The following is a 23,061-nucleotide window of genomic DNA, read 5'->3' on the forward strand; positions in this document are numbered from 1 at the left end:
GCCATCTGCCTCAAATTTTTCTACCTTCTATATCTTTGCTTTTATATACTGTTTCTTGTATTTCCCCCCTAATATCTCCAGGTTTGTACAGCTCTTTGACATTTTGGCTTCTTGCCATGAAGCTGTTCTTCCCTTACATCCATGTGCTGAAATCCTGTGTGGGGGAATTTCATTATACACCATAAGCATTGGTTAGACTCTACAGTATATGATCCTGATTGAGCTGTCTCTCTTTTTCCTTCCTTGATGATATGGGACAAACTAGGCATGTAAAATGAGTTCCTGACCATCAGGACTTCTCTCCCAACACCCTTAATCTATTTTGTTACAAATGATCCCTCACAAGATTCATCCATCATTTCTTAATCATAAGGGTCCTCTGCCCACAGTCTTGTTCTGTCTTTTTTAATTGGGCATGCTTATCCTCTATCTGTCCTCAAAATGCTGACTTTTGTACTTTGGGAGAGCTCAGCAGTCATCCCTGTGTGATATCTTTACTAAGTTTCTCGGGGATGGGTACTGCTTTGCAAGCCAAGATGCCTCATGCTGCAGTAAATGTATAGTGATTAGCTTGGCTTAGATGGAGTTTTGCATCCCTTCATTATAAAGTCTTTCTCCTTAACTCCTCTCACTCCCATTTATTGTGTGATGACTCCTACTCTGATGCCTGTGTCATCAGAGACTGAGCATGTTGGGCCTTGAAACTCTTCCCATTCCCTGAATCCCACTCTGCTCTCATTTCTGCTTATAGTTATTGCATGCTGTTCTCCAGAAAGCCAAGAAATCCTTCATAAAGAGAAAGGCAAATTTAACTTTGGGTGACATATCTTTTTGGTCCCTAATGAAAAGCATCTCCAATAACTTTTATGATTCAACCATTCTTCCTTTCCTCTGACTCGATCAACCTCTAGCTAAGTCTCAAAAAAAAAAAAAAGAAAAAAAAAAATCTATGCATCTATATTTTCCTAACACATGGTCATCTGAGTACATTCACAGCTCCAAGTGGACAGGTGCAAGATCTAGATGGTATAATTCTGCGATTCCTTATTGAGTGTGCCTCATAGCTAGCTCTGATCCTTGCTTGACCATTTCATTTTTGTCAAAACCCAGGCTTTTCCTTCTTTTTGAAAGCATTCCTTCATGCAGCACATCCCCAAGAAAGGAGACCTCTTTAACCCTTTCAACTATCACTCCAATGCTCTCACTTCTGGTGTCTCTTGAGTCTTTGAAGCTCTCCTTAACCCTCACTTTCTCAGACATTTAGAGTCCCATCTCCTTCTTTATACTCATGACTATGGCTTTCATAGTGCGAGGTCCACTGATGTTCTCTCCTATGTGACTAGCCTTTGGTCTTCCTCATTCAGAGATTTTGATGAAAGTTTTTTGACAGGGTTTAACTGTCTTTGCTCGCTGTGCTTCCTTCCTATGGTATGTACGCTTTTCTCTGTTCCCTAATGGAGAGCTTCCTCTCTGGCCATTCCAATGACTACTTCTTCCACTTTCCTTCCCATTAGTTCTTCAGGCATCACTTCTTTACAGCCATTGCTTTCTGTACCCTGCATTGCTGCTAGGATGATGCCTTTTCTGTAGGCATTAACTTGTCCACTGCTACTGTGAGCTCTCCAACAAGGCTTGGACCCTAGGTATATGTCTGGCTGCTGCTCCCTGCAAATTCTATGTGTAGATTGGCTGCTGGAAGATTGACCATTTTAATACCTTTTTCTACCCTTAACCAGATAAGCTGTGGAACTCTCTCCCTCTTTTCACCTTTTTTTTTTTTCCACAACCTCTCAGCCTATAAAAGTCAGTTCTACAAGCACCTGTGGAGCCATGATTGACATGTAAATTTTTTTTCTTGTTTCCATTTTCTGTGATGGTGTTGACTGGGGCATGTTTTGACTGTACCATGTTAGTCGCAATAAAAAAGACATTATAGATAAGTAAGGGGCTTTATGTTGATCTTATTTTGTTTTATTCATAATTGGTAACTAACCCATTTGCTTGCTGTTAGGGTTTAGATTGCTTTATGAACCTATGTTTATTACAAGAAATCAGTGACATTAGGTAAGTTTGACATTTTAATTGTAATAAAGTTAATGATAAAAAGTGGTCAATTTAGAGATAACACTATGTTGTACCATAATTTCTGAGCTTATTAAGTGAAACATTGTTTTCCTCTTTTTCACAGTATGTCATGAGTACCTCATGCCATGGTCGTAAGACGATTCACGAAGAACTTTGCCATTCTCTTGCTCAGCTTCTTCAGCCGTCCAGCATGGACCAACTCATTACTAACAAAATTTTGCGGCATAGCCAGTTCTTCTTTGCCTTCATTGCTCGTTCAATGGCTCTTCATCTCCTCACTACTGCAAGAATCAAGGTTTGTTTAGTGGAGTACCATTCACACTGTTTTATGTACCCTTCAGAAAATTTCATTGATATTTTCATTGGTTATGTCACACATGTGCAACTGTCAATTTTCAATCCCTGATATTAGCATTGACAGTGGGTGTTACTAGGAACCCCCTTTTTTTGTCATTTTTATTGTACTTACAGAAGGTGCTGCTAGCTGCAAAATGCATCAGTTTATTACAGAGTTAGAAGATGTAGCTTGAAAAAATGGATTAAATGAAATTTTGAGATAATATAGTTCTGATGATGATATAGAAATTATTATGGTAGATGAGTCAGATGCTTTGCAGCTCTTTTCATTGGGAGGGAGTGATGATTATAGTGTGTGATAATGAAGAGGTGTTTATATGCTTGTACAGGTTGTGTCTTAATATGCTATTTTGAACTCTTATGACTTAGAAATTGGTTTTAGCAATGGATCTAGGAAAAAACAGTGTATGAATACCACAGGGATAGTTAAGAAAATATAGAATGCAGAACTTATGATTATTAAAGTTACAAATATATTGATGCATTGAGTTGATATGTTTGTAGATGGGGTGATGGAGTGCCTTGGAGAGAGGGGTGAGCATGCCAGTCTGTAGGGGGTGAGAGGGACCTGGGAAGTGAGTCAGTGTCATTTGCTGATGACATAGCACTGGTGGTAGATGTGAGTGAGAAACTGAAGTTGGTGCCTGAGTTTAGAAGAAAGCTTGAAAGGAGGAAATTGAAAGTAAATGTGAATAAAAGCAAGGTTATTAGGTTTAGCAGTGTTGTAGGACAAGTTAGATGGGGTGTAAGTTTGAATAGAGAAATTTGGAGGAAGTGATCTGTTTTGGATACCAGAGAGTGGCCTTGGCAGCAAATGGAACCATGGAAGTGAAAGTGAGTTGTAGGGTGGGTGAGGGTTTGGGAGCATTGAAGACTGTGCGGAAAGAGAGATAATTATCTGGGAGGGTGAGAATGAGAATGCTTGAAGATATAGTAGTCCCAGCAGTGTTGTATGGTTTTGAAGGATTAGCTGTAGATGAAGATGTGTGGAAGAGGGTGGATCTGTTGAAGATGAAATGTTTAAGGACAGTATGTGGTCTGAGGTGCTTTGATTGATAAGTAATAAAAAGGTAAGAGAGAGGTGTGGTAGTATGTGGTTGAGGTGCTTTGATTGATTAAGTAATAAAAGGGTAAGAGAGAGATGTAGTTATAAGAGTATGTTTGAGAGAACTTGGGGGCTGTGCTGAAATAGTTTGGGCATATGAAGAGAATGAGTGAGGAGAGGTTGACTGTGAGGATATATGCATTAGAAGTGCAGGATACAAGGAGAAGGGGGACGAAAATGGAGCATAAAGTATTTTGAGTGATTGAAGTCTGATCATCCAAGATGAAAATTGTGCATAGGATAGTGAACTGGAATGATGTAGTGTACTGAGGTAAACATGTTGTCAGCGGACTGAACCATGTCCTGTGAATCAACCAAGGAAACTCTGGAAAGGTCTGTGGTGCCAGGTTGTCGATAGGGGGTTGTGGTTTTGGTGCAGTGCACATGACACTTAGAGATTGGATATGAGCAAGTGCAGCCTTTTTCTTTCTGTTCCTGTGATACCTTGCTAATGCAGGAAACGTTGAACAAACTTAAAAGAAAAAAAAATGAGTGGATTCATGATGAGGCACAGCCAAACAAGGTGGCCTGACTCAAACTAGCCACTGTCATGACATCCTCCATGCTAGGGTTACTCAATTGTTTGTAAGATAATGTCCATCTGTATAAATTGCACATTATATATCATAGTGAATGTTAAATATTATCTATTATTGTTAAAGTTTTTGCTTTGTATTGGTGATTTTGGTATGGGATTTATTGTTTGCTGTATACAGTGTTGTAGAGCTATTAATTGTGAACTGATGCAAGTCGAATAAGAACTTTAAGACCAAAAACAGCGTAGCAGATTGATAAATATTGTAAACATTTATGCTGTAGCAGTAGTAATCTTCTCAATATAATCATGTGAATAAGAGCAAGGTTATTAGGTACAGTAGGGGTGAGGGTCAAGTCAATTGGGAGGTGAGTTTGAATGGAGAAAAACTGGAGGAAGTGAAGTGTTTTAGATATCTGGGAGTGGATCTGTCAGCGGATGGAACCATGGAAGCGGAAGTGGATCATAGGGTGGGGGAGGGGGCGAAAATTTTGGGAGCCTTGAAAAATGTGTGGAAGTCGAGAACATTATCTCGGAAAGCAAAAATGGGTATGTTTGAGGGAATAGTGGTACCAACAATGCTGTATGGTTGCGAGGCGTGGGCTATGGATAGAGATGTGCGCAGGAGGATGGATGTGCTGGAAATGAGATGTTTGAGGACAATGTGTGGTGTGAGGTGGTTTGAGCGAGTAAGTAACGTAAGGGTAAGAGAGATGTGTGGAAATAAAAAGAGCGTGGTTGAGAGAGCAGAAGAGGGTGTTTTGAAATGGTTTGGGCACATGGAGAGAATGAGTGAGGAGAGATTGACCAAGAGGATATATGTGTCGGAGGTGGAGGGAACGAGGAGAAGAGGGAGACCAAATTGGAGGTGGAAAGATGGAGTGAAAAAGATTTTGTGTGATCGGGGCCTGAACATGCAGGAGGGTGAAAGGAGGGCAAGAAATAGAGTGAATTGGAGTCATGTGGTATACAGGGGTTGACGTGCTGTCAGTGGATTGAAGCAAGGCATGTGAAGCGTCTGGGGTAAACCATGGAAAGCTGTGTAGGTATGTATATTTGCGTGTGTGGACGTGTGTATGTACATGTGTATGGGGGGGGGGGGCCATTTCTTTCGTCTGTTTCCTTGCGCTACCTCGCAAACGCGGGAGACAGCGACAAAGTATAAAAAAAAAAAAAAAAAAAAAAAAAAAAATAATCGCTTTTTAATGGGGAAGGTGTTATAATATTCATTATCTGGTTTCTAAAGTGATGTAGAGCTGTCATTTATGAACAAATGCTTTTAAACAACAATGACCAGAAACATTGTCACAAACTGATATATGTCACAAACATTTATTCTATGGTGGTAGTAATTGCCTCATTATAATTGCTCTGTAATAGTAAAGTTATTAAGTAGAAGTAGTCATTAGGAACATTGGATAGGAGCCTCTGCAAATACTGTGCTAGAGTTGCCCTCTGCCTGTGGCTTTTTAATGGTGGGGCAGTAAAGGTTAAGAAGTAGCAGTGGAGTTCACTAGTTATGGAGACTATTGCCATGGCCACCTCCTTGAGGGAGTACCAGCTTGGAACAGGCATCAGAGATATGAATAGATAGATTAAAGTATGTAATTACTGCTTGATGTATACTGTATTATACAGCAGTCATTTATGAACAAATGGATGTGCAAAGTAGTGGATAGCCTCAAGCAGTCACAGGTTTATAAATATCATAAACATAAATGTCATGGTGGTAGTAATTACCTCATTATAATTGCCAGTCACAGTTAAGTTGTTTTAGCATTTCCAGCTTGGTGTACGCTACATCACAGAGCAATCATCTATGTACAAAGCATGAAAAAGCCCAAAATACAGTGTAAGACTAAAAACAGTATCACATATTGATAAATATTGTTTACAGGTACACTATGGCATTTGCAGTTACTTCCATATTATTGCTTTATAATTTTAAAGTTATTATGAAATTTAGTGTTTGGTGTACAGTATCACAGAGCAATCATTTATCAACAAACACATTTAAGACAGATGTGTAAGTCTGAAAATATCATAAATTGGTAAATTTTGTAAATGCTTGTGCCATGGCGTTAGCAGTTACCTCAATATAGTTGCTTTGCAGTAGTGACATTTTTGATTTTTACATATCATTGTACACAGTATTATTGATTAATCGTATCTGAACAAAAGCATGTGAAATAACAGTGACGACCAAAAACAGTCAAAAATTATTATTGTAAACATTAACATGCTAGCAGTAATGTTGGGGAGTGAGGTGACTTGTGAATGAGACAACACTGATTTTATTTCAGCCTAACATTTATTATGCCACGTTTTTTACTTGATCACTGGTTCCCACATTCATAAGGTAGATTCAGGAACAGATGAAGAAAGGTTGCATCTGCTCACATGCATTCTGTAACTCATGTGTAATTTACCAAAACTACATCTCATTCAGAGCCAGGCCCCACAATCCTTTCCATGGTTTACCTCAGATGCTTCACATGCCCTAGTTCAGTTTATCGACAGTGTCGACCCCTTATACCACATTGCAATTAATTCTATCCCATGCATGCCTTTCACTTTCCTGGATGTTCAGGCCCTGATTGTAAGAAATCTTTTTCACTACATCCTTCCATCTCCAGTTTGATCTTCCTGTTCTCCATGTTCCCTCCGCTTTTGACATATGTATCCTCATTGTCAATCTTTCCTCACTCATTCTCTCCATATGTCCAAACCATTTCAGCACAGTCTTAAGCTCTCTCAACCACACTCATTTTATTACCACACCTCTGTCTTACCTTTTCATTACTTACTCGATCAAACTACCTCACACACCACATACAGTCCACAAACATTGCATTTCCAACTCACCTTGTCTGTGCAGTCTTATCTGTAATCCTTGCCTCATCCTTATGATAATGTTGGAACTACTATACCTTCAAACATACCCATTTTTGCTCTTGCACACATTCCTCAGTGCTCACAGAACCTTCACCCCCTCCCTCACCCTTTGATTCACTTCTGTCTCCATGGTTCCAGTTGCTGTCATGTCCACTTCCAGGAATTTGAAACACTTCACTTCCAATTTTTATTCATTCACACTCACACCCCAACTAACCTGTCCCTTAACTCTGCTTAAAACCAATAACCTTGCTTTTATTCACAGTTACTCTCAACTGCCTCATTTCAAACACCCTTCCAAACTCAGTCACTAACTTCTGCATTGTCACTCTCAAATCTGCCACCAGTATTTTATAGCTAGCAAACTACAGCTGACCTGCATCCCATGCTCTCTCATCCTTACAAAGTGCATACCACCCCCCCCCCCCCCTCTCTCTCTCTCTCTCTCTCTCTCTCTCTCTCTCTCTCTCTCTCTCTCTCTCTCTCTCTCTCTCTCTCTCTCTCAAGATGCCTACACTTACCTACCTCACCACCCCATCCATAATAAAATTGAACAACCATGGTAACATCACACTCCCCTGCCACAGACTACCCTTCTCTTGGAACCATTTACTCTCTTCCTACTTGCCATACTCCTAATAAGAAATTCTCACTGCTTCTAGCAGCTTTCCTCCCACACTTTATATTCATAAGACCTTTCTTAAGGCATCTCAATAAACCCTATCGTATGCTTTCCTCAGATCCATAAATGCCACATGCTGATCCATTGGTATCTCTTAAGTATTTCTCACATTCTTCACTGCAAATGCCTGATCCACACATCTTTCTACCACTTCTGAAGTGACACTGATCTTTCCCTATCTAATGCTTTGAAAATGCCTTCACTCTCTCGTCATTCCTTAGCCATACATCCATTTCCCAGCCGTACATCTTACTAGGTACATTCAGCGAACTTATCTATCTGTAGTTTGAACACACCTTTATCCCCCTTACCTTTATATAGTGGCACTGTACATGCATTCTGCCAATTCTCAGGCATCTCACTATGATCCATATGTACATTGAAAATCCTGACTAGACTGTCAACAACACAGTCACCCCCTTTCTTAATGAATTCAACTACACTACCATTCACTCCACCCACCTTGCCACACCTCAGCCTTCGTAAGGCTTTTACTGCTTCCTTTCTCCTCAACAAACCACCCTCCATGACACTCTCACTTCATATACCACCCCAGCCCAAACATCCAAGAACTGCCACCCTGTCATTAAACATATTCAGTGGTCCTTCAAATTGCTCATTCCATATCTTCCTCACTTCATCACTGCCTGTTACCACTTTCCCTTTTTCCCCCTTCACCAATGTTCCTGTTTTTTTCTCTTGTTTTTTGCACATTATTAACCTCCTTTCACAACAACCTCTTATTCTCCCTAAAGTTTACTAGCACTGGCTCATCCCAGCTTTCATTTGCCCTTTTTCAACCTTTTCACCTTCATCTTGCCACTTTCTCTTATACATCCCTGAAACATTTGTACTCTTTCCTTCTAATACTGCCCAAACTCCTCCTTTTTCTCTTTCACTAGCAACTTTACTTCTTTATCCCACCCCTCACTACTCTTTCTAATCTCTCCACCTCCCACCTTTCACATGCAACTTGCATCTCTTGCACATGCCAGCACTACTTCCCAAAATACCACCCACTCCTCACTCACTCCCCTTGCTTTATTTACTCTCACCATTTGCCATTCCACACTTAATCTCTCCTGATCTTTCTTCACACTAGTCTCTTGCAAGTTCACTCACTTTCACTGCTCTTTTCTCACTTTGTTGCTGTCTCCCATGTTAGCAAGGTAGCGCAAGGAAACAAATGAAAGAATGGCCCAACCCACCCACATACACATGTATAAACATACACACCCACATACGCACATATACATACCTATACATTTCAACGTATAGATACATATACACATAGACATATACATATATACACATGTACATATTCATACTTGCTGCCCTCATCCATTCCCGTCACCGCCCCGCCACACATGAAATGGCACCCCCCTCCCCCCCCATGCATTTGAGGTAGCGCTATGAAAAGACAACAAAGGCAACATTCGTTCATACTCAGTCTCTAGCTTTCATGTGTAATGCACCAAAACCACAGCTCCCTTTCCACATCTAGGCCTTACAAAACTTTCCATGGTTTACCCGAGACGCTTCACATGCCCTGGTCCAATACACTGACAGCACATCGACCCAGTATACCACATCATTCCAATTCACTCTATTACTTTCATGCCTTTCACGATTCCTGTATGTTCAGGCCCCAATCGCTCAAAATCTTTTTCACTCCATCCTTCCACCTCCAATTTGGTCTCCCACTTCTCCTCGTTCCCTCCACCTCTGACATATATATCCTCTTTGTCAATTTTTCCTCACTCATTCTCTCTATGTGACCAAACCATTTCAATACACCCTCTTCTGCTCTCTCAACCACGCACTTTTTATTACCACACATCTCTCTTACCTTTTGATTACTTACTCGATCAAACCACCTCACACCACATGTTGTCCTCAAAGATCTCACCTCCAACATACCCACCCTTCTCCGCACAACCCTATCTATAGCCCACGCCTCACAACCATATAACATTGTTGGAACCAGTGTTCCTTCAAACATACCCCTTTTTGATCTCCGAGATAATGTTCTCACCTTCCGCACATTCTTCAATGCTCCCAGAACCTTTTCCCCCTTTCCCCACCCTGTGACTTGCTTCCACTTCCAAGGTTCCATCTGCTGCTGATTCCACTCCCAGATGTGTAAAACACTTCACTTCCTCCAGTTTTTCTCCATTCACACTTACCTCCCAATTAACTTGTCCATCAACCCTACTGAACCTAATAACCTTGCTCTTATTCAAATTTATTCTCAGCTTTCTTCTTTCACACACTTTACCAAACTCAGTCACCAGCTTCTGCAGTTTCTCACCCGAATCAGGCACCAGCGTTGTATCATCAGTGAACAACAACTGACTCACTTCCCAAGCCCTCTCATCCACAACAGACTGCATCCTTGCCCCTCTCTCCAAAACTCTTGCATTCACCTCCCTAATCACCCTGTCTGTAAACAAATTAAACAACCGTGGAGACATCTTGCACCCCTGCTGCAGACCGACATTCGCTGGGAACCAATCACTTTCCTCTCTTCCCCTATCTGTAAACATATTAAACAACCATGGAGACATCATGGACCCCTGCTGCAAACCGACATTCACTGAGAACCAATCACTTTCCTCTCTTCCTACTCGTACACATGCCTTACATCCTTGATAAAAACTTTTCACTGCTTCTAACAACTTACCTCCCACACCATATACTCTTAATACCTTCCACAGAGCATCCCTATCAACTCTATCATATCCATAAATGCTACATACAAATCCATCTGTTTTTCTAAGTATTTCTCAAATACATTCTTCAAAGCAAACACCTGATCCACACATCCTTTACCACTTCTGAAACCACACTGCTCTTCCCCAGTCTGATGCTCTGTACATGCCTTCACCCTCTCAATCAACACCCTCCCACATGATTTCCCAGGAATACTCAACAGACTTATACCCCTGTAATTTGAACACTCACTTTTATTCCCTTTGCCTTTGTACAGTGGCACTATGCATGGATTCCGCCAATCCTCAGGCACTTCACCATGAGCCATACATACATTAAATATCCTCACCAACACAGTCACCCCCTTTTTTAATAGATTCCACTGCAACACCATCCAAACCCGCTGCCTTGCCAGCTTTAATCTTCTGCAAAGCTTTCACTATCTCTTCTCTGTTTACCGAACCATTCTTCCTGACCCTCTCACTTCGCACACCACCTTGAACAAAACACCCTATATCTGCCACTCTATCATCTGACACATTCAACAAACCCTCAAAATATTCATTCCATCTCCTTCTCACTTCACCACTACTTGTTATTACCTCCCCATTAGCCCTTTCACCAATGTTCCCCTGTGTTCTCTTGTCTTATGCACTTTATTTACCTCCTTCCAAAATATCGTTTTATCCTCCCAAAAATTTAACGATACTCTCTCACCCCAACTCTTATTTGCCCTTTTGATCACCGTTTCCCGTGTCAGTGAGGTGGCGCTGGGAAACATGCAGAGAACGACCCATCCACTCATATACACATATATATATATATATATATATATATATACATCCATTTGTTAGAGAGTTGAATGGAAGCGTTTTGGAAAGAGGGGCAAGATTGCAATCTGTTGTGGATGAGAGAGCTTGGGAAGTGAGTCAGTTGTTGTTCACTGATGATACAGCGCTGGTGGCTGATTCATGTGAGAAACTGCAGAAGCTGGTGACTGAGTTTGGTAAAGTGTGTGAAAGAAGAAAGTTAAGAGTAAATGTGAATAAGAGCAAGGTTATTAGGTACAGTAGGGTTGAGGGTCAAGTCAATTGGGAGGTAAGTTTGCATGGAGAAAAACTGGAGGAAGTAAAGTGTTTTAGATATCTGGGAGTAGATCTGGCAGCGGATGGAACCATGGAAGCGGAAGTGAATCATATGGTGGGGGAGGGGGCGAAAATTCTGGGGGCCTTGAAGAATGTGTGGAAGTCGAGAACATTATCTCGGAAAGCAAAAATGGGTATGTTTGAAGGAATAGTGGTTCCAACAATGTTGTATGGTTGCGAGGCGTGGGCTATGGATAGAGTTGTTCACAGGAGGGTGGATGTGCTGGAAATGAGATGTTTGAGGACAATGTGTGGTGTGAGGTGGTTTGATCGAGTAAGTAATGTAAGGGTAAGAGAGATGTGTGGAAATAAAAAGAGCGTGGTTGAGAGAGCAGAAGAGGGTGTTTTGAAATGGTTTGGGCACATGGAGAGAATGAGTGAGGAAAGATTGACCAAGAGGATATATGTGTCGGAGGTGGAGGGAACGAGGAGAAGTGGGAGACCAAACTGGAGGTGGAAAGATGGAGTGAAAAAGATTTTGAGTGATCGGGGCCTGAACATGCAGGAGGGTGAAAGGCGGGCAAGGAATAGAGTGAATTGGATCGATGTGGTATACCGGGGTTGACGTGCTGTCAGTGGATTGAATCAGGGCATGTGAAGCGTCTGGGGTAAATCATGGAAAGTTTTGTGGGGCCTGGATGTGGAAAGGGAGCTGTGGTTTCGGGCATTATTGCATGACAGCTGGAGACTGAGTGTGAACGAATGGGGCCTTTGTTATCTTTTCCTAGCACTACCTCGCACACATGAGGGGGGAGGGGGATGGTATTCCATGTGTGGCGAGGTGGCAATGGGAATGATTAAAGGCAGACAGTGTGAATTGTGTGCATGGATATATATGTATGTGTCTGTGTGTGTATATATATGTGTACATTGAGATGTATAGGTATGTATATTTGCGTGTGTGGACTAGTGTGTATATACATGTGTATGGGGTGGGTTGGGCCATTTCTTTCTTCTGTTTCCTTGCGCTACCTCGCGAATGCAGGAGACAGCGACAAATTAAAATGAAAAATAAAAAAAATATATTTTCAATATTGTACATATATTTTTTATGTCGGTAGTAGTTGGTAGGCAGCCACCAGCCATGGAGTTATATCATTGGTATTGCTTGCTTTGGTGTTTAGAGGGTTAGTGATGGCTTTGTTGTGAGCCAGCACTTCAGTTGGTATCATGTTGCACCCCATTGTTCCAGGTAGCTGTCTTTTCTTTCTGCCTCATCTATATGTGGAATGCTGACATTTTGTTACATACATACAATCTATCCTTGTCACACATAACGACTCACGTAACTCATTCTTCACAACTCTAGATTTTCATGCAGTGAGCCCTTTGCACTAGCCTTGCCTTTTGGCAAAACGGAGGAGCAATAGATAGAAGTAGTAGATAGGAACATTTGGTTGAAGTAATAGGTAGAAGCATTAACTGAGAGCATTAGGCAGAAGTACAGGTTGCACCTCTTTAATCCGGCAACTTTAGGACCTGGCTGTTGCCAGACCACAGATAATGCTGGAAAACAGAAATTGACCCCACAGTCATACACAGTTGTTGATCCAATTTCATAGGACTAACACAGTCTATACAGAAGATCCTTCATCTAATTTTTTTTAGTAACTCCAACTTTTCAAGCATAGCTAATGATTTATGCTTATGTTTATCAGCACTAGCACCATTTGCACCTCTTGGTCTCTTGGATGACATCCTGATGGGTTAAAGTACAACTGAATATAAGAAATTAATAGGACCGTTAATTAGCTTGGCCGCAGTGTAAACAGATTTCGGCACCTTAGCACTGCTAACAGCACCATCTTGGTGGAAGATCCACAGACTAATAACTAATGGTGGCAGATTCAAACTGTGCCAGACCATGGGAGTTGCTGGACCACAGAGTTCCAGATTAGAGAGGTACAAACTGTAGTTGGTTTGAACATTAGACAGGAATATCGGGAGACAGCGACAAAGTATAAAAAAAAAAAAAAAAAAAAAAAAAAAAAAAAAAAAAAAAAAAATTAGGTAGACACATTAGGTAGAAGTATTTGGTAGGAATGATAGGTAGGAGCCTCTGAAACCACTGTGCTAGAGTTACCCTGTGCCAGTAGCCTGTTGGACTAGTTACCCTCTGCCAGTGGCTTGTTAGGGGTGATATACTAAAGGCTAAGAAGTGGTAGTGGAGTTCAACAGGTATGGAGACTTGCTGTGGCCACCCCCTTGAGGGAGTTCCTGGAATGAATAGACATCAAAGATTTAGATAGATATTTTTTGTATGTTTACCTGTTATTTACATGGACAGTACTTTATGTAAATGAATAAATGAACAGTTAATTTTCTCGGAGCCAAAAGTATTTATACTGATACCAGAGAAATCATTTTCTTTAGAGTGCAGGTAAATACAGTAGTTAGCACACAGAAATGGCATCACCCCCCAGATAATATAGGTGCTTTCTCTCTGATATTCTGTTGGTAAGTGAGATGCATGATATTTTTGCCAGCTGTGTCAGACCTGTTTTTAGTTAAAGTCATCATGTGACAATGGTAAAAGTTTTTTAAGGGTCCTCAGGAGATAAAAGACACAGATTAGTCTTTAAGCAGACTGATGCATTAAATAACTAACCGTTCTAGAGATTTTAGTAACAGTACCTCTGCACATATCAGTCTAGGAGGCTTAGTAAGGAAGCTCAAGAGTTTTTGTAATTTTTCTGAATCTTGATAATGACAAAGCCCATTTTTTAACTTTACATAAATTTTTATTTTCATGTTTCCAGATGGTACGAAATGAGAGATTTAGTGAAGAGTACCAAACAGAAGTGCGATCAGTTGTAGAATTGGTGTCCATCCATATTATTCAACGTTACAAAGAAAGCCCTGTTGAAGCTAGGGCAGCTAACATTGCTTTGGCTCACTTTCTTAAGGTTAGTAACTGTTCTTTCTGTCAGTTTATTTCACAAGCCTGAGAGCTCCTGCCAGATCTGTGGATTCTAGACTTGTTTTATCATTTTGCCTTCTGGTAAGATAAATACCTCATCCATCATTAGTCTGTTAACCTAATTCCAGTTTAACAGTGATGTGTTCTTGGAAAACAGAGCTTAGTAGATTGTGATTCCAATTTTACTCTACGATTCAGTGGGATAAGGGTGTTTATGTTTGTGGGGGAGATTTTTCTTCCTAATTTTCACACAAATATGTGAAAGAAATATCCAGAAACATGCAGTACAGCTCAGGTACATTATTAATCTGGGTATTCAGACAGTAACTAAAGCAAAGGATATTCAAGTATGATTTATGGGACACCAGACACTGTAACACATAAGAGATAGGGATACAGTCTCTGCCCACCCAAGGGATACAGTCTCTTCCCACCCAACCCCACACCCATTTTTACCATTTTCTTATGACATATATAAGAAGCAAATTTATACATGCACATTAATTACACAAGCAAAGATTTTTTTTTTTTTTTTTTTTTTTTTTTTTTTTTTTTTTTTTTTTTATACTTTGTCGCTGTCTCCCGCGTTTGCGAGGTAGCGCGAGGAAACAGACGAAAGAAATGGCCCAACCCCCATACTCACGTACATACACACGTCCACACACGCAAATATACATACCTACACAGCTTTCCATGGTTTACCCCAGACGCTTCACATGCCTTGATTCAATCCACTGCAGCACGTCAACCCCTGTATACCACATCGCTCCAATTCACTCTATTCCTTGCCCTCCTTTCACCCTCCTGCATGTTCAGGCCCCGATCACACAAAATCTTTTTCACTCCATCTTTCCACCTCCAATTTGGTCTCCCTCTTCTCCTCGTTCCCTCCACCTCCGACACATATATCCTCTTGGTCAATCTTTCCTCACTCATTCTCTCCATGTGCCCAAACCATTTCAAAACACCCTCTTCTGCTCTCTCAACCACGCTCTTTTTATTTCCACACATCTCTCTTACCCTTACGTTACTTACTCGATCAAACCACCTCACACCACACATTGTCCTCAAACATCTCATTTCCAGCACATCCATCCTCCTGCGCACAACTCTATCCATAGCCCACGCCTCGCAACCATACAACATTGTTGGAACCACTATTCCTTCAAACATACCCATTTTTGCTTTCCGAGATAATGTTCTCGACTTCCACACATTTTTCAAGGCTCCCAAAATTTTCGCCCCCTCCCCCACCCTATGATCCACTTCCGCTTCCATGGTTCCATCCGCTGACAGATCCACTCCCAGATATCTAAAACACTTCACTTCCTCCAGTTTTTCTCCATTCAAACTCACCTCCCAATTGACTTGACCCTCAACCCTACTGTACCTAATAACCTTGCTCTTATTCACATTTACTCTTAACTTTCTTCTTCCACACACTTTACCAAACTCAGTCACCAGCTTCTGCAGTTTCTCACATGAATCAGCCACCAGCGCTGTATCATCAGCGAACAACAACTGACTCACTTCCCAAGCTCTCTCATCCCCAACAGACTTCATACTTGCCCCTCTTTCCAGGACTCTTGCATTTACCTCCCTAACAACCCCATCCATAAACAAATTAAACAACCATGGAGACATCACACACCCCTGCCGCAAACCTACATTCACTGAGAACCAATCACTTTCCTCTCTTCCTACACGTACACATGCCTTACATCCTCGATAAAAACTTTTCACTGCTTCTAACAACTTGCCTCCCACACCATATATTCTTAATACCTTCCACAGAGCATCTCTATCAACTCTATCATATGCCTTCTCCAGATCCATAAATGCTACATACAAATCCATTTGCTTTTCTAAGTATTTCTCACATACATTCTTCAAAGCAAACACCTGATCCACACATCCTCTACCACTTCTGAAACCGCACTGCTCTTCCCCAATCTGATGCTCTGTACATGCCTTCACCCTCTCAATCAATACCCTCCCATATAGTTTACCAGGAATACTCAACAAACTTATACCTCTGTAATTTGAGCACTCACTCTTATCCCCTTTGCCTTTGTACAATGGCACTATGCACGCATTCCGCCAATCCTCAGGCACCTCACCATGAGTCATACATACATTAAATAACCTTACCAACCAGTCAACAATACAGTCACCCCCTTTTTTAATAAATTCCACTGCAATACCATCCAAACCTGCTGCCTTGCCGGCTTTCATCTTCCGCAAAGCTTTTACTACCTCTTCTCTGTTTACCAAATCATTTTCCCTAACCCTCTCACTTTGCACACCACCTCGACCAAAACACCCTATATCTGCCACTCTGTCATCAGACACATTCAACAAACCTTCAAAATACTCACTCCATCTCCTTCTCACATCACCACTACTTGTTATCACCTCCCCATTTACGCCCTTCACTGAAGTTCCCATTTGCTCCCTTGTCTTACGCACCCTATTTACCTCCTTCCAGAACATCTTTTTATTCTCCCTAAAATTTACTGATAGTCTCTCACCCCAACTCTCATTTGCCCTTTTTTTCACCTCTTGCACCTTTCTCTTGACCTCCTGTCTCTTTCTTTTATACTTCTCCCACTCAATTGCATTTTTTCCCTGCAAAAATCGTCCAAATGCCTCTCTCTTCTCTTTCACTAATACTCTTACTTCTTCATCCCACCACTCACTACCCTTTCTAAACAGCCCACCTCCCACTCTTCTCAAAGATAAATGTAGTAAATATGAACTACAAAAGCTGACACACAGGTAGAGGTGAACATGCTGGTGAGTTCCAGTTGAAGTATGGAAGGGATAGTTTGTAATAAGGTACTTGAAATTTGAGATGGCAATGGCTGTTAGGTGAATCAGATCCCAAGTGAATCAAGCTTTCATGTCACTCTGAACTTATGATAGTGGAAGGAAGGCCACAGCATTATAGGGTTCAAGAATCCTGGCCAAACCAGGGTAACAGAAACCTGAATGGTTGTAATCTAAAGCTTCATGTGGAGATATGGATACTGCTTGGGCAGAGTGGGAATTTAGATGAAACACAGATGTGAGCAAGTTTATGTATTCTCCGTGCAAATGAATTAGTAAATATATACATGTATGCACAGCAAATGAAGAAAAAAGTAAGCACTCAATCCACCCAAGTGAAAGACAAGTGACAGCTCTCTCTGGTATATCATAGAATTACACACACACTTTGAGCGTAGCATCAGTCACAGAACAAATGCAGTGCAACAAAGCTGGATAGAAAAATTACATGACTACTATCATTGTTATTAAATTTCCTGGTGAGTATTGATATGTTGGATTAATTCAATTTACATGCTGGCTCATATTATATATGTAAAGATAGTCTCTGAAATATGGCAGAATAAAATAACAGAATTCAAAGTGTAATGCTACAATCTTGGAAATATGGCAGAATAAAGGAACAGAATTCAGGGTATAATACTACCTTAAGTTCTGTATCTGAAACAGTATATATTTATAAGGCAGTATGATTGATAATTGTAATTCATTTCGTAGCTTAGAGTAATTAATGATACAGAATCATGTTTTTCTGCTTTATGAGATGCACTTTTATCTCAAAAATATTTACTGAGATCATTCTACATCTTATATGCCAATGGTTTCACCTAGGGAGGTGTAGCATTGTTTGATGTAATGATTTGGTAAAGCATGGGCAGTTAGATTACTTCCTTTTTTTTCATTTTAACACAAGCTGTCAGAGTATAATGTGAACCCAGCTGGCGGTGCTGTGAGTGTGAATGCTGATCTTGTTGTACTTCTCACCATGTCATTTCTCCATTAGCATTCAAAGAGAAATAATGTATCATTTGTCACTTGTATATATCTACAATTCTGCCCACTTGAGCCAGTCACCACTATGCCTAAGTGTTCAGCAAGTACTCCTATTACAAATGAGCCTGTTCAAGGTAATGAATGAACTTTATCAGTCTCAGTCTATTGCTTGAGCTATTGCTTGCCTTTATGGTGTTAATGAGAGTAAGATCCACACCGTATAGGAGAAAAGCAAGTTTATCAGGGAAGCCTTTTCTCATCCATCTGTTTAAGGTGGCAGTGCATTTTAGGATGTCAACATATGTGAAGATGGAGGATGCTTTTCTGTTCAATCCTGTAACATCCATAAAAATATGTATTCCTTATGTGTTTCTTCAAAGCAAACACCTGATCCACACATCCTCTACCACTTCTGAAATCACACTGCTCTTCCCCAGTCTGATGCACTGTACATGCCTTTACTCTCTTGATCAGTACCCTCCCATATAATTTTCCAGGAATACTCAACAGACTTATGCCTCTGTAATTTGAACACTCACCTTTATCCCCATTGCCTTTGTATGGTGGCACTGTGCAGGCATTCTGCCAATTCTCAGGCATTTCACCATGATCCATACATACATTGAATATCCTCATAAACCAATCAACAACACAGTCACCCCCTTTTTTAATAAACTCCAGTGCAATACCATCCAAATTCACTGCCTTGCCAGCTTTCATCTTCCACAAAGCTTTCACTGCCACTTCTCTGTTTACCAAACCATTCTCCCTGACCCTTCTCACTTCACACACCACCCTGACCAAAACACCCTATATCTGCCACTCTATCATCAAATACATTCAACAAACCTTCAAAATACTAACTCAATCTCCCTCTCACTTCATCACTACCTGTTATTACCTTCCCATTTGTACCCTTCACCGATGTACTCATTTATTGTCTTGTCTCATGCACGTTATTTACCTCCTTCTAAAACATTTTTTTATTCTCCCTAAAATTTAATGATACTCACGCACCCCATTTCTCATTTGCCCTCTTTTTCACCTCTTGCACCTTTCTCTTGACCTCATGCCACTTTCTTTTATACATCTCCCAGGCAATTGCACTACTTTGCTGCAAAAATTGTCCAAATTCCTCTCTCTTCTCTTTCACTAACAATCTTACTTCTTCATCCAACCACTCATTACCCTTTCTAATCTGCCCACCTCCCACCTTTCTCATGCCACATGCATCTTTCGCGTAAGCCATCACTGCTCCCCTAAATACATCCCATTCCTCCCCCACTCCCCTTACATCTTTTGCTCTCACCTTTTGCCATTCTACACTCAATCTCTCTTGTTACTTCCTCACACACATTTCCTTTCCAAGCTCACTTACTCTCACAACTCTCTTCTCTCCAACATTCTCTCTTCTTTTCTGAAAACCTTTACAAATTTTCTTCTTCCCCTCCACAAGATAGTGATCAGACTTCTCTCCAGCTGCCCCTCTCAGCACATTAACATCCAAAAGTCTCTCTTTTATATGCTTATCAATTAACACATAATCCAGTAACGCCCTCTGACCATCTCTCCTACTCACATACGTATACTTATGTATTTCTCTCTTTTTAAACCAGGTATTCCCAATCACCTGTCCTTTTTCAGCACACAAATCCACAAGCTCTTCACCATTTCCATTTATAACACAGAACACCCCAAGTACACCAATTGTACCCTCAACTGCCACATTACTCACCTTTGCATTCAAATCACCTATCACCATAACCCTGTATCATGCATCAAAGCTGCTAACACACTCACTAAGCTGCTTCCAAAACGCTTTCCTCTCATGATCTTTCTACTTATGACCAGGCACATAGGCTCCAATAATCACCCATCCCTCTCCATCCACTTTCAGTTTTACCCACATCAATCTAGAATTTACCTTCTTACACTCTATCACATACTCCTACAACTCCTGCTTCAGGAGTAGTGCCACTCCTTTGCTCTTGTCCTCTCACCAACCCTTGACTTTACTACCAAGACATTCTTAAACCACACTTCCCCTTTACTCTTGAGCTTCGTTTCACTCAAAGCCAAAACGTCCAGGTTTCTTTCCTCAAATATACTACCTATCTCTCCTTTTTTCTCATCTTGGTTACATCAGTACACATTCAGACACCCCAATCTGAGCCTTCGAGGAGGATGAGCACTTCCCGCATAACCCCATCTTCTGTTTCTCGTTTTAGAAATTTGAGTAAATATAAAATAAAACCTAAATGTGCAGTGTACTGTAACCTTTTCATCAAAATTCTGTATCATAGGTGGAAACTGAAAACCTGCAGTTGCTTCTTCTTGTTATTGTTTAACAGCTGATACAGATATTCTACTGATGCTACCGTGGTGCATAGTTACCCAAAACATATTATTTTTTCATGTATATATGGTATATCATATTTTTTTTACTGTTAACTACTTGTGTGTGAATAAGTGTAAGAAAATGATTGCTTATTAGTTGCGTATAAATTCATAGTCAGGAATGAAGGTGATATCAAACAATCACACGTTATCCACATGGGCAGCTGAGGTTGACATTTTAGCTTTCTGATGTTTCACTGTTACACAGACTTTGTTTCATGTGCAAAATTATTAAGAATATTGTACAAATTATCCTCAGGCTATGTGTATAAGGTGTATATGAAACGTAAATGGATTTTGTGTTCAGACTTGGGTCCCATTCCCAAGGGGCTAAGATATCTCATTATGTATATGTGAATATTCCAAAATCCAAAACATTTCTGGTCCCAGGCATTCGGATAAGAGATATTCAACCTGTATACTTAACAAACTTATGCCTCTGTAGTTTGAACACATCTTTATCGTCTTAGCCTTTATATAGTCGCACTATACATGCATTCTGCCAATCTACAGGCACTTCATTATGATCCATACATACACTGTATATCCTTACCAACCAATCAATAGCACAGTCATCCCCTTTCTTAATAAATTCAGCTGCAATACCACTTAATCCTGCCACCTTGCCAGATTTCATCTTCCACCGGGCTTTCATCAACCTCCTCTTTACATGAAACCACCTTCCCTGACTCTCTCACTTCTCATACCACCCTGACTTAAACACCCTACATTTGCCACTCTTTCATCAAACACATTTATCAGTCCTTCAAAATACTCACTCCATCTCCTCACTCTGTCACTACCTGTTATCATTTTCCCTTTTGCTCCCTTCACTGATGTCTCCATTTGTTCTCTTGTCTTTTGCTTATTATTTACTCCAACTCTCATTTGCCCTCTTTTTCAACCTCTTCACCTTCCTACTGACTTCCTGCCACTTTCTCTTATACATCTCCCAATCATTTGCTCTCTTTCATTGTAAGTACTGCCTCTCTTTTCTTTTTCACTAACATCTTTATTTCATCCCACCACGCCCTACCCTCTCTAATCTGCCCACCTCCCACCTTTCGCATGCCACATGCATGACTTGCACATGCCATCACTGCTTCCCTGAATACCTCTGATTGCTTATTCACTCTCCTCATTTCATTTGCTCTCACCTTTTGTCATTCTATACCCAATCTCACCTGTTATTTCTTACACAAGTCTCCTTTCCAAGCTCACTTTCTCTCCCCACCCTCTTCTCCCCAACATTGTCTCCTCCTTTTTGAAAACCTCTACAAATCTTCACCTTTGCCTCCAAAAGATAGCAATCAGACATCCCACCAGCTGCCCCTCTCAGCACATTTTTATCCAAATGTCTCTCTTTTACACTTCCATCATCTAATACATAATCTAATAATGCCTGTTGGTCATCTGTCCTACTCGTTTTTTTTTTTTTTTTTTTTTTTTTTTTTGCTTTGACGCTGTCTCCCGCGTTTGCGAGGTAGCGCAAGGAAACACATGAAAGAAATGGCCCAACCCACCCCCATACACATGTATATACATACGTCCACACACGCAAATATACATACCTACACAGCTTTCCATGGTTTACCCCAGACACTTCACATGCCTTGATTCAATCCACTGACAGCACGTCAACCCCGGTATACCACATCGCTCCAATTCACTCTATTCCTTGCCCTCCTTTCACCCTCCTGCATGTTCAGGCCCCGATCACACAAAATCTTTTTCACTCCATCTTTCCACCTCCAATTTGGTCTCCCTCTTCTCCTTGTTCCCTCCACCTCCGACACATATATCCTCTTGGTCAATCTTTCCTCACTCATTCTCTCCATGTGACCAAACCATTTCAAAACACCCTCTTCTGCTCTCTCAACCACGCTCTTTTTATTTCCACACATCTCTCTTACCCTTACGTTACTTACTCGATCAAACCACCTCACACCACACATTGTCCTCAAACATCTCATTTCCAGCACATCCATCCTCCTGCGCACAACTCTATCCATAGTCCACGCCTCGCAACCATACAACATTGTTGGAACCACTATTCCTTCAAACATACCCATTTTTGCTTTCCGAGATAATGTTCTCGACTTCCACACATTCTTCAAGGCTCCCAGAATTTTCGCCCCCTCCCCCACCCTATGATCCACTTCCGCTTCCATGTTTCCATCCGCTGCCAGATCCACTCCCAGATATCTAAAACACTTCACTTCCTCCAGTTTTTCTCCATTCAAACACATATGTATGCTTGTGTATTCCCAGTCATCAGTCTTTTTTCAGCACACAACTCCACAAGCTCTTCACCATTTCCATTCATAACCCTGAATACCCTGTGCACACCAATTATACCCTCATCTGCCACTTTACTCTCTCGCATTTTATCACCCATCAGTTATA

At 40.9% G+C, this 23,061-nt stretch overlaps 1 protein-coding gene across 1 annotated transcript in view; it reads left to right on the forward strand.

The window, feature by feature from the left end:
• Ziz (dedicator of cytokinesis protein Ziz) overlaps positions 1 to 23,061 on the forward strand; it is a 526,511-nt gene that overhangs the window by 235,394 nt on the left and 268,056 nt on the right. The window contains exons 17-18 of the mRNA XM_071669140.1: positions 2,189 to 2,380; positions 14,276 to 14,422. Of these exons, the coding sequence (XP_071525241.1) occupies positions 2,189 to 2,380; positions 14,276 to 14,422 (339 nt within the window). The remainder of the gene's footprint in view (positions 1 to 2,188; positions 2,381 to 14,275; positions 14,423 to 23,061) is intronic.

The sequence above is a fragment of the Panulirus ornatus genome, chromosome 13, assembly GCF_036320965.1.
Source record: "Panulirus ornatus isolate Po-2019 chromosome 13, ASM3632096v1, whole genome shotgun sequence".
Lineage (NCBI taxonomy): Eukaryota > Metazoa > Arthropoda > Malacostraca > Decapoda > Palinuridae > Panulirus > Panulirus ornatus.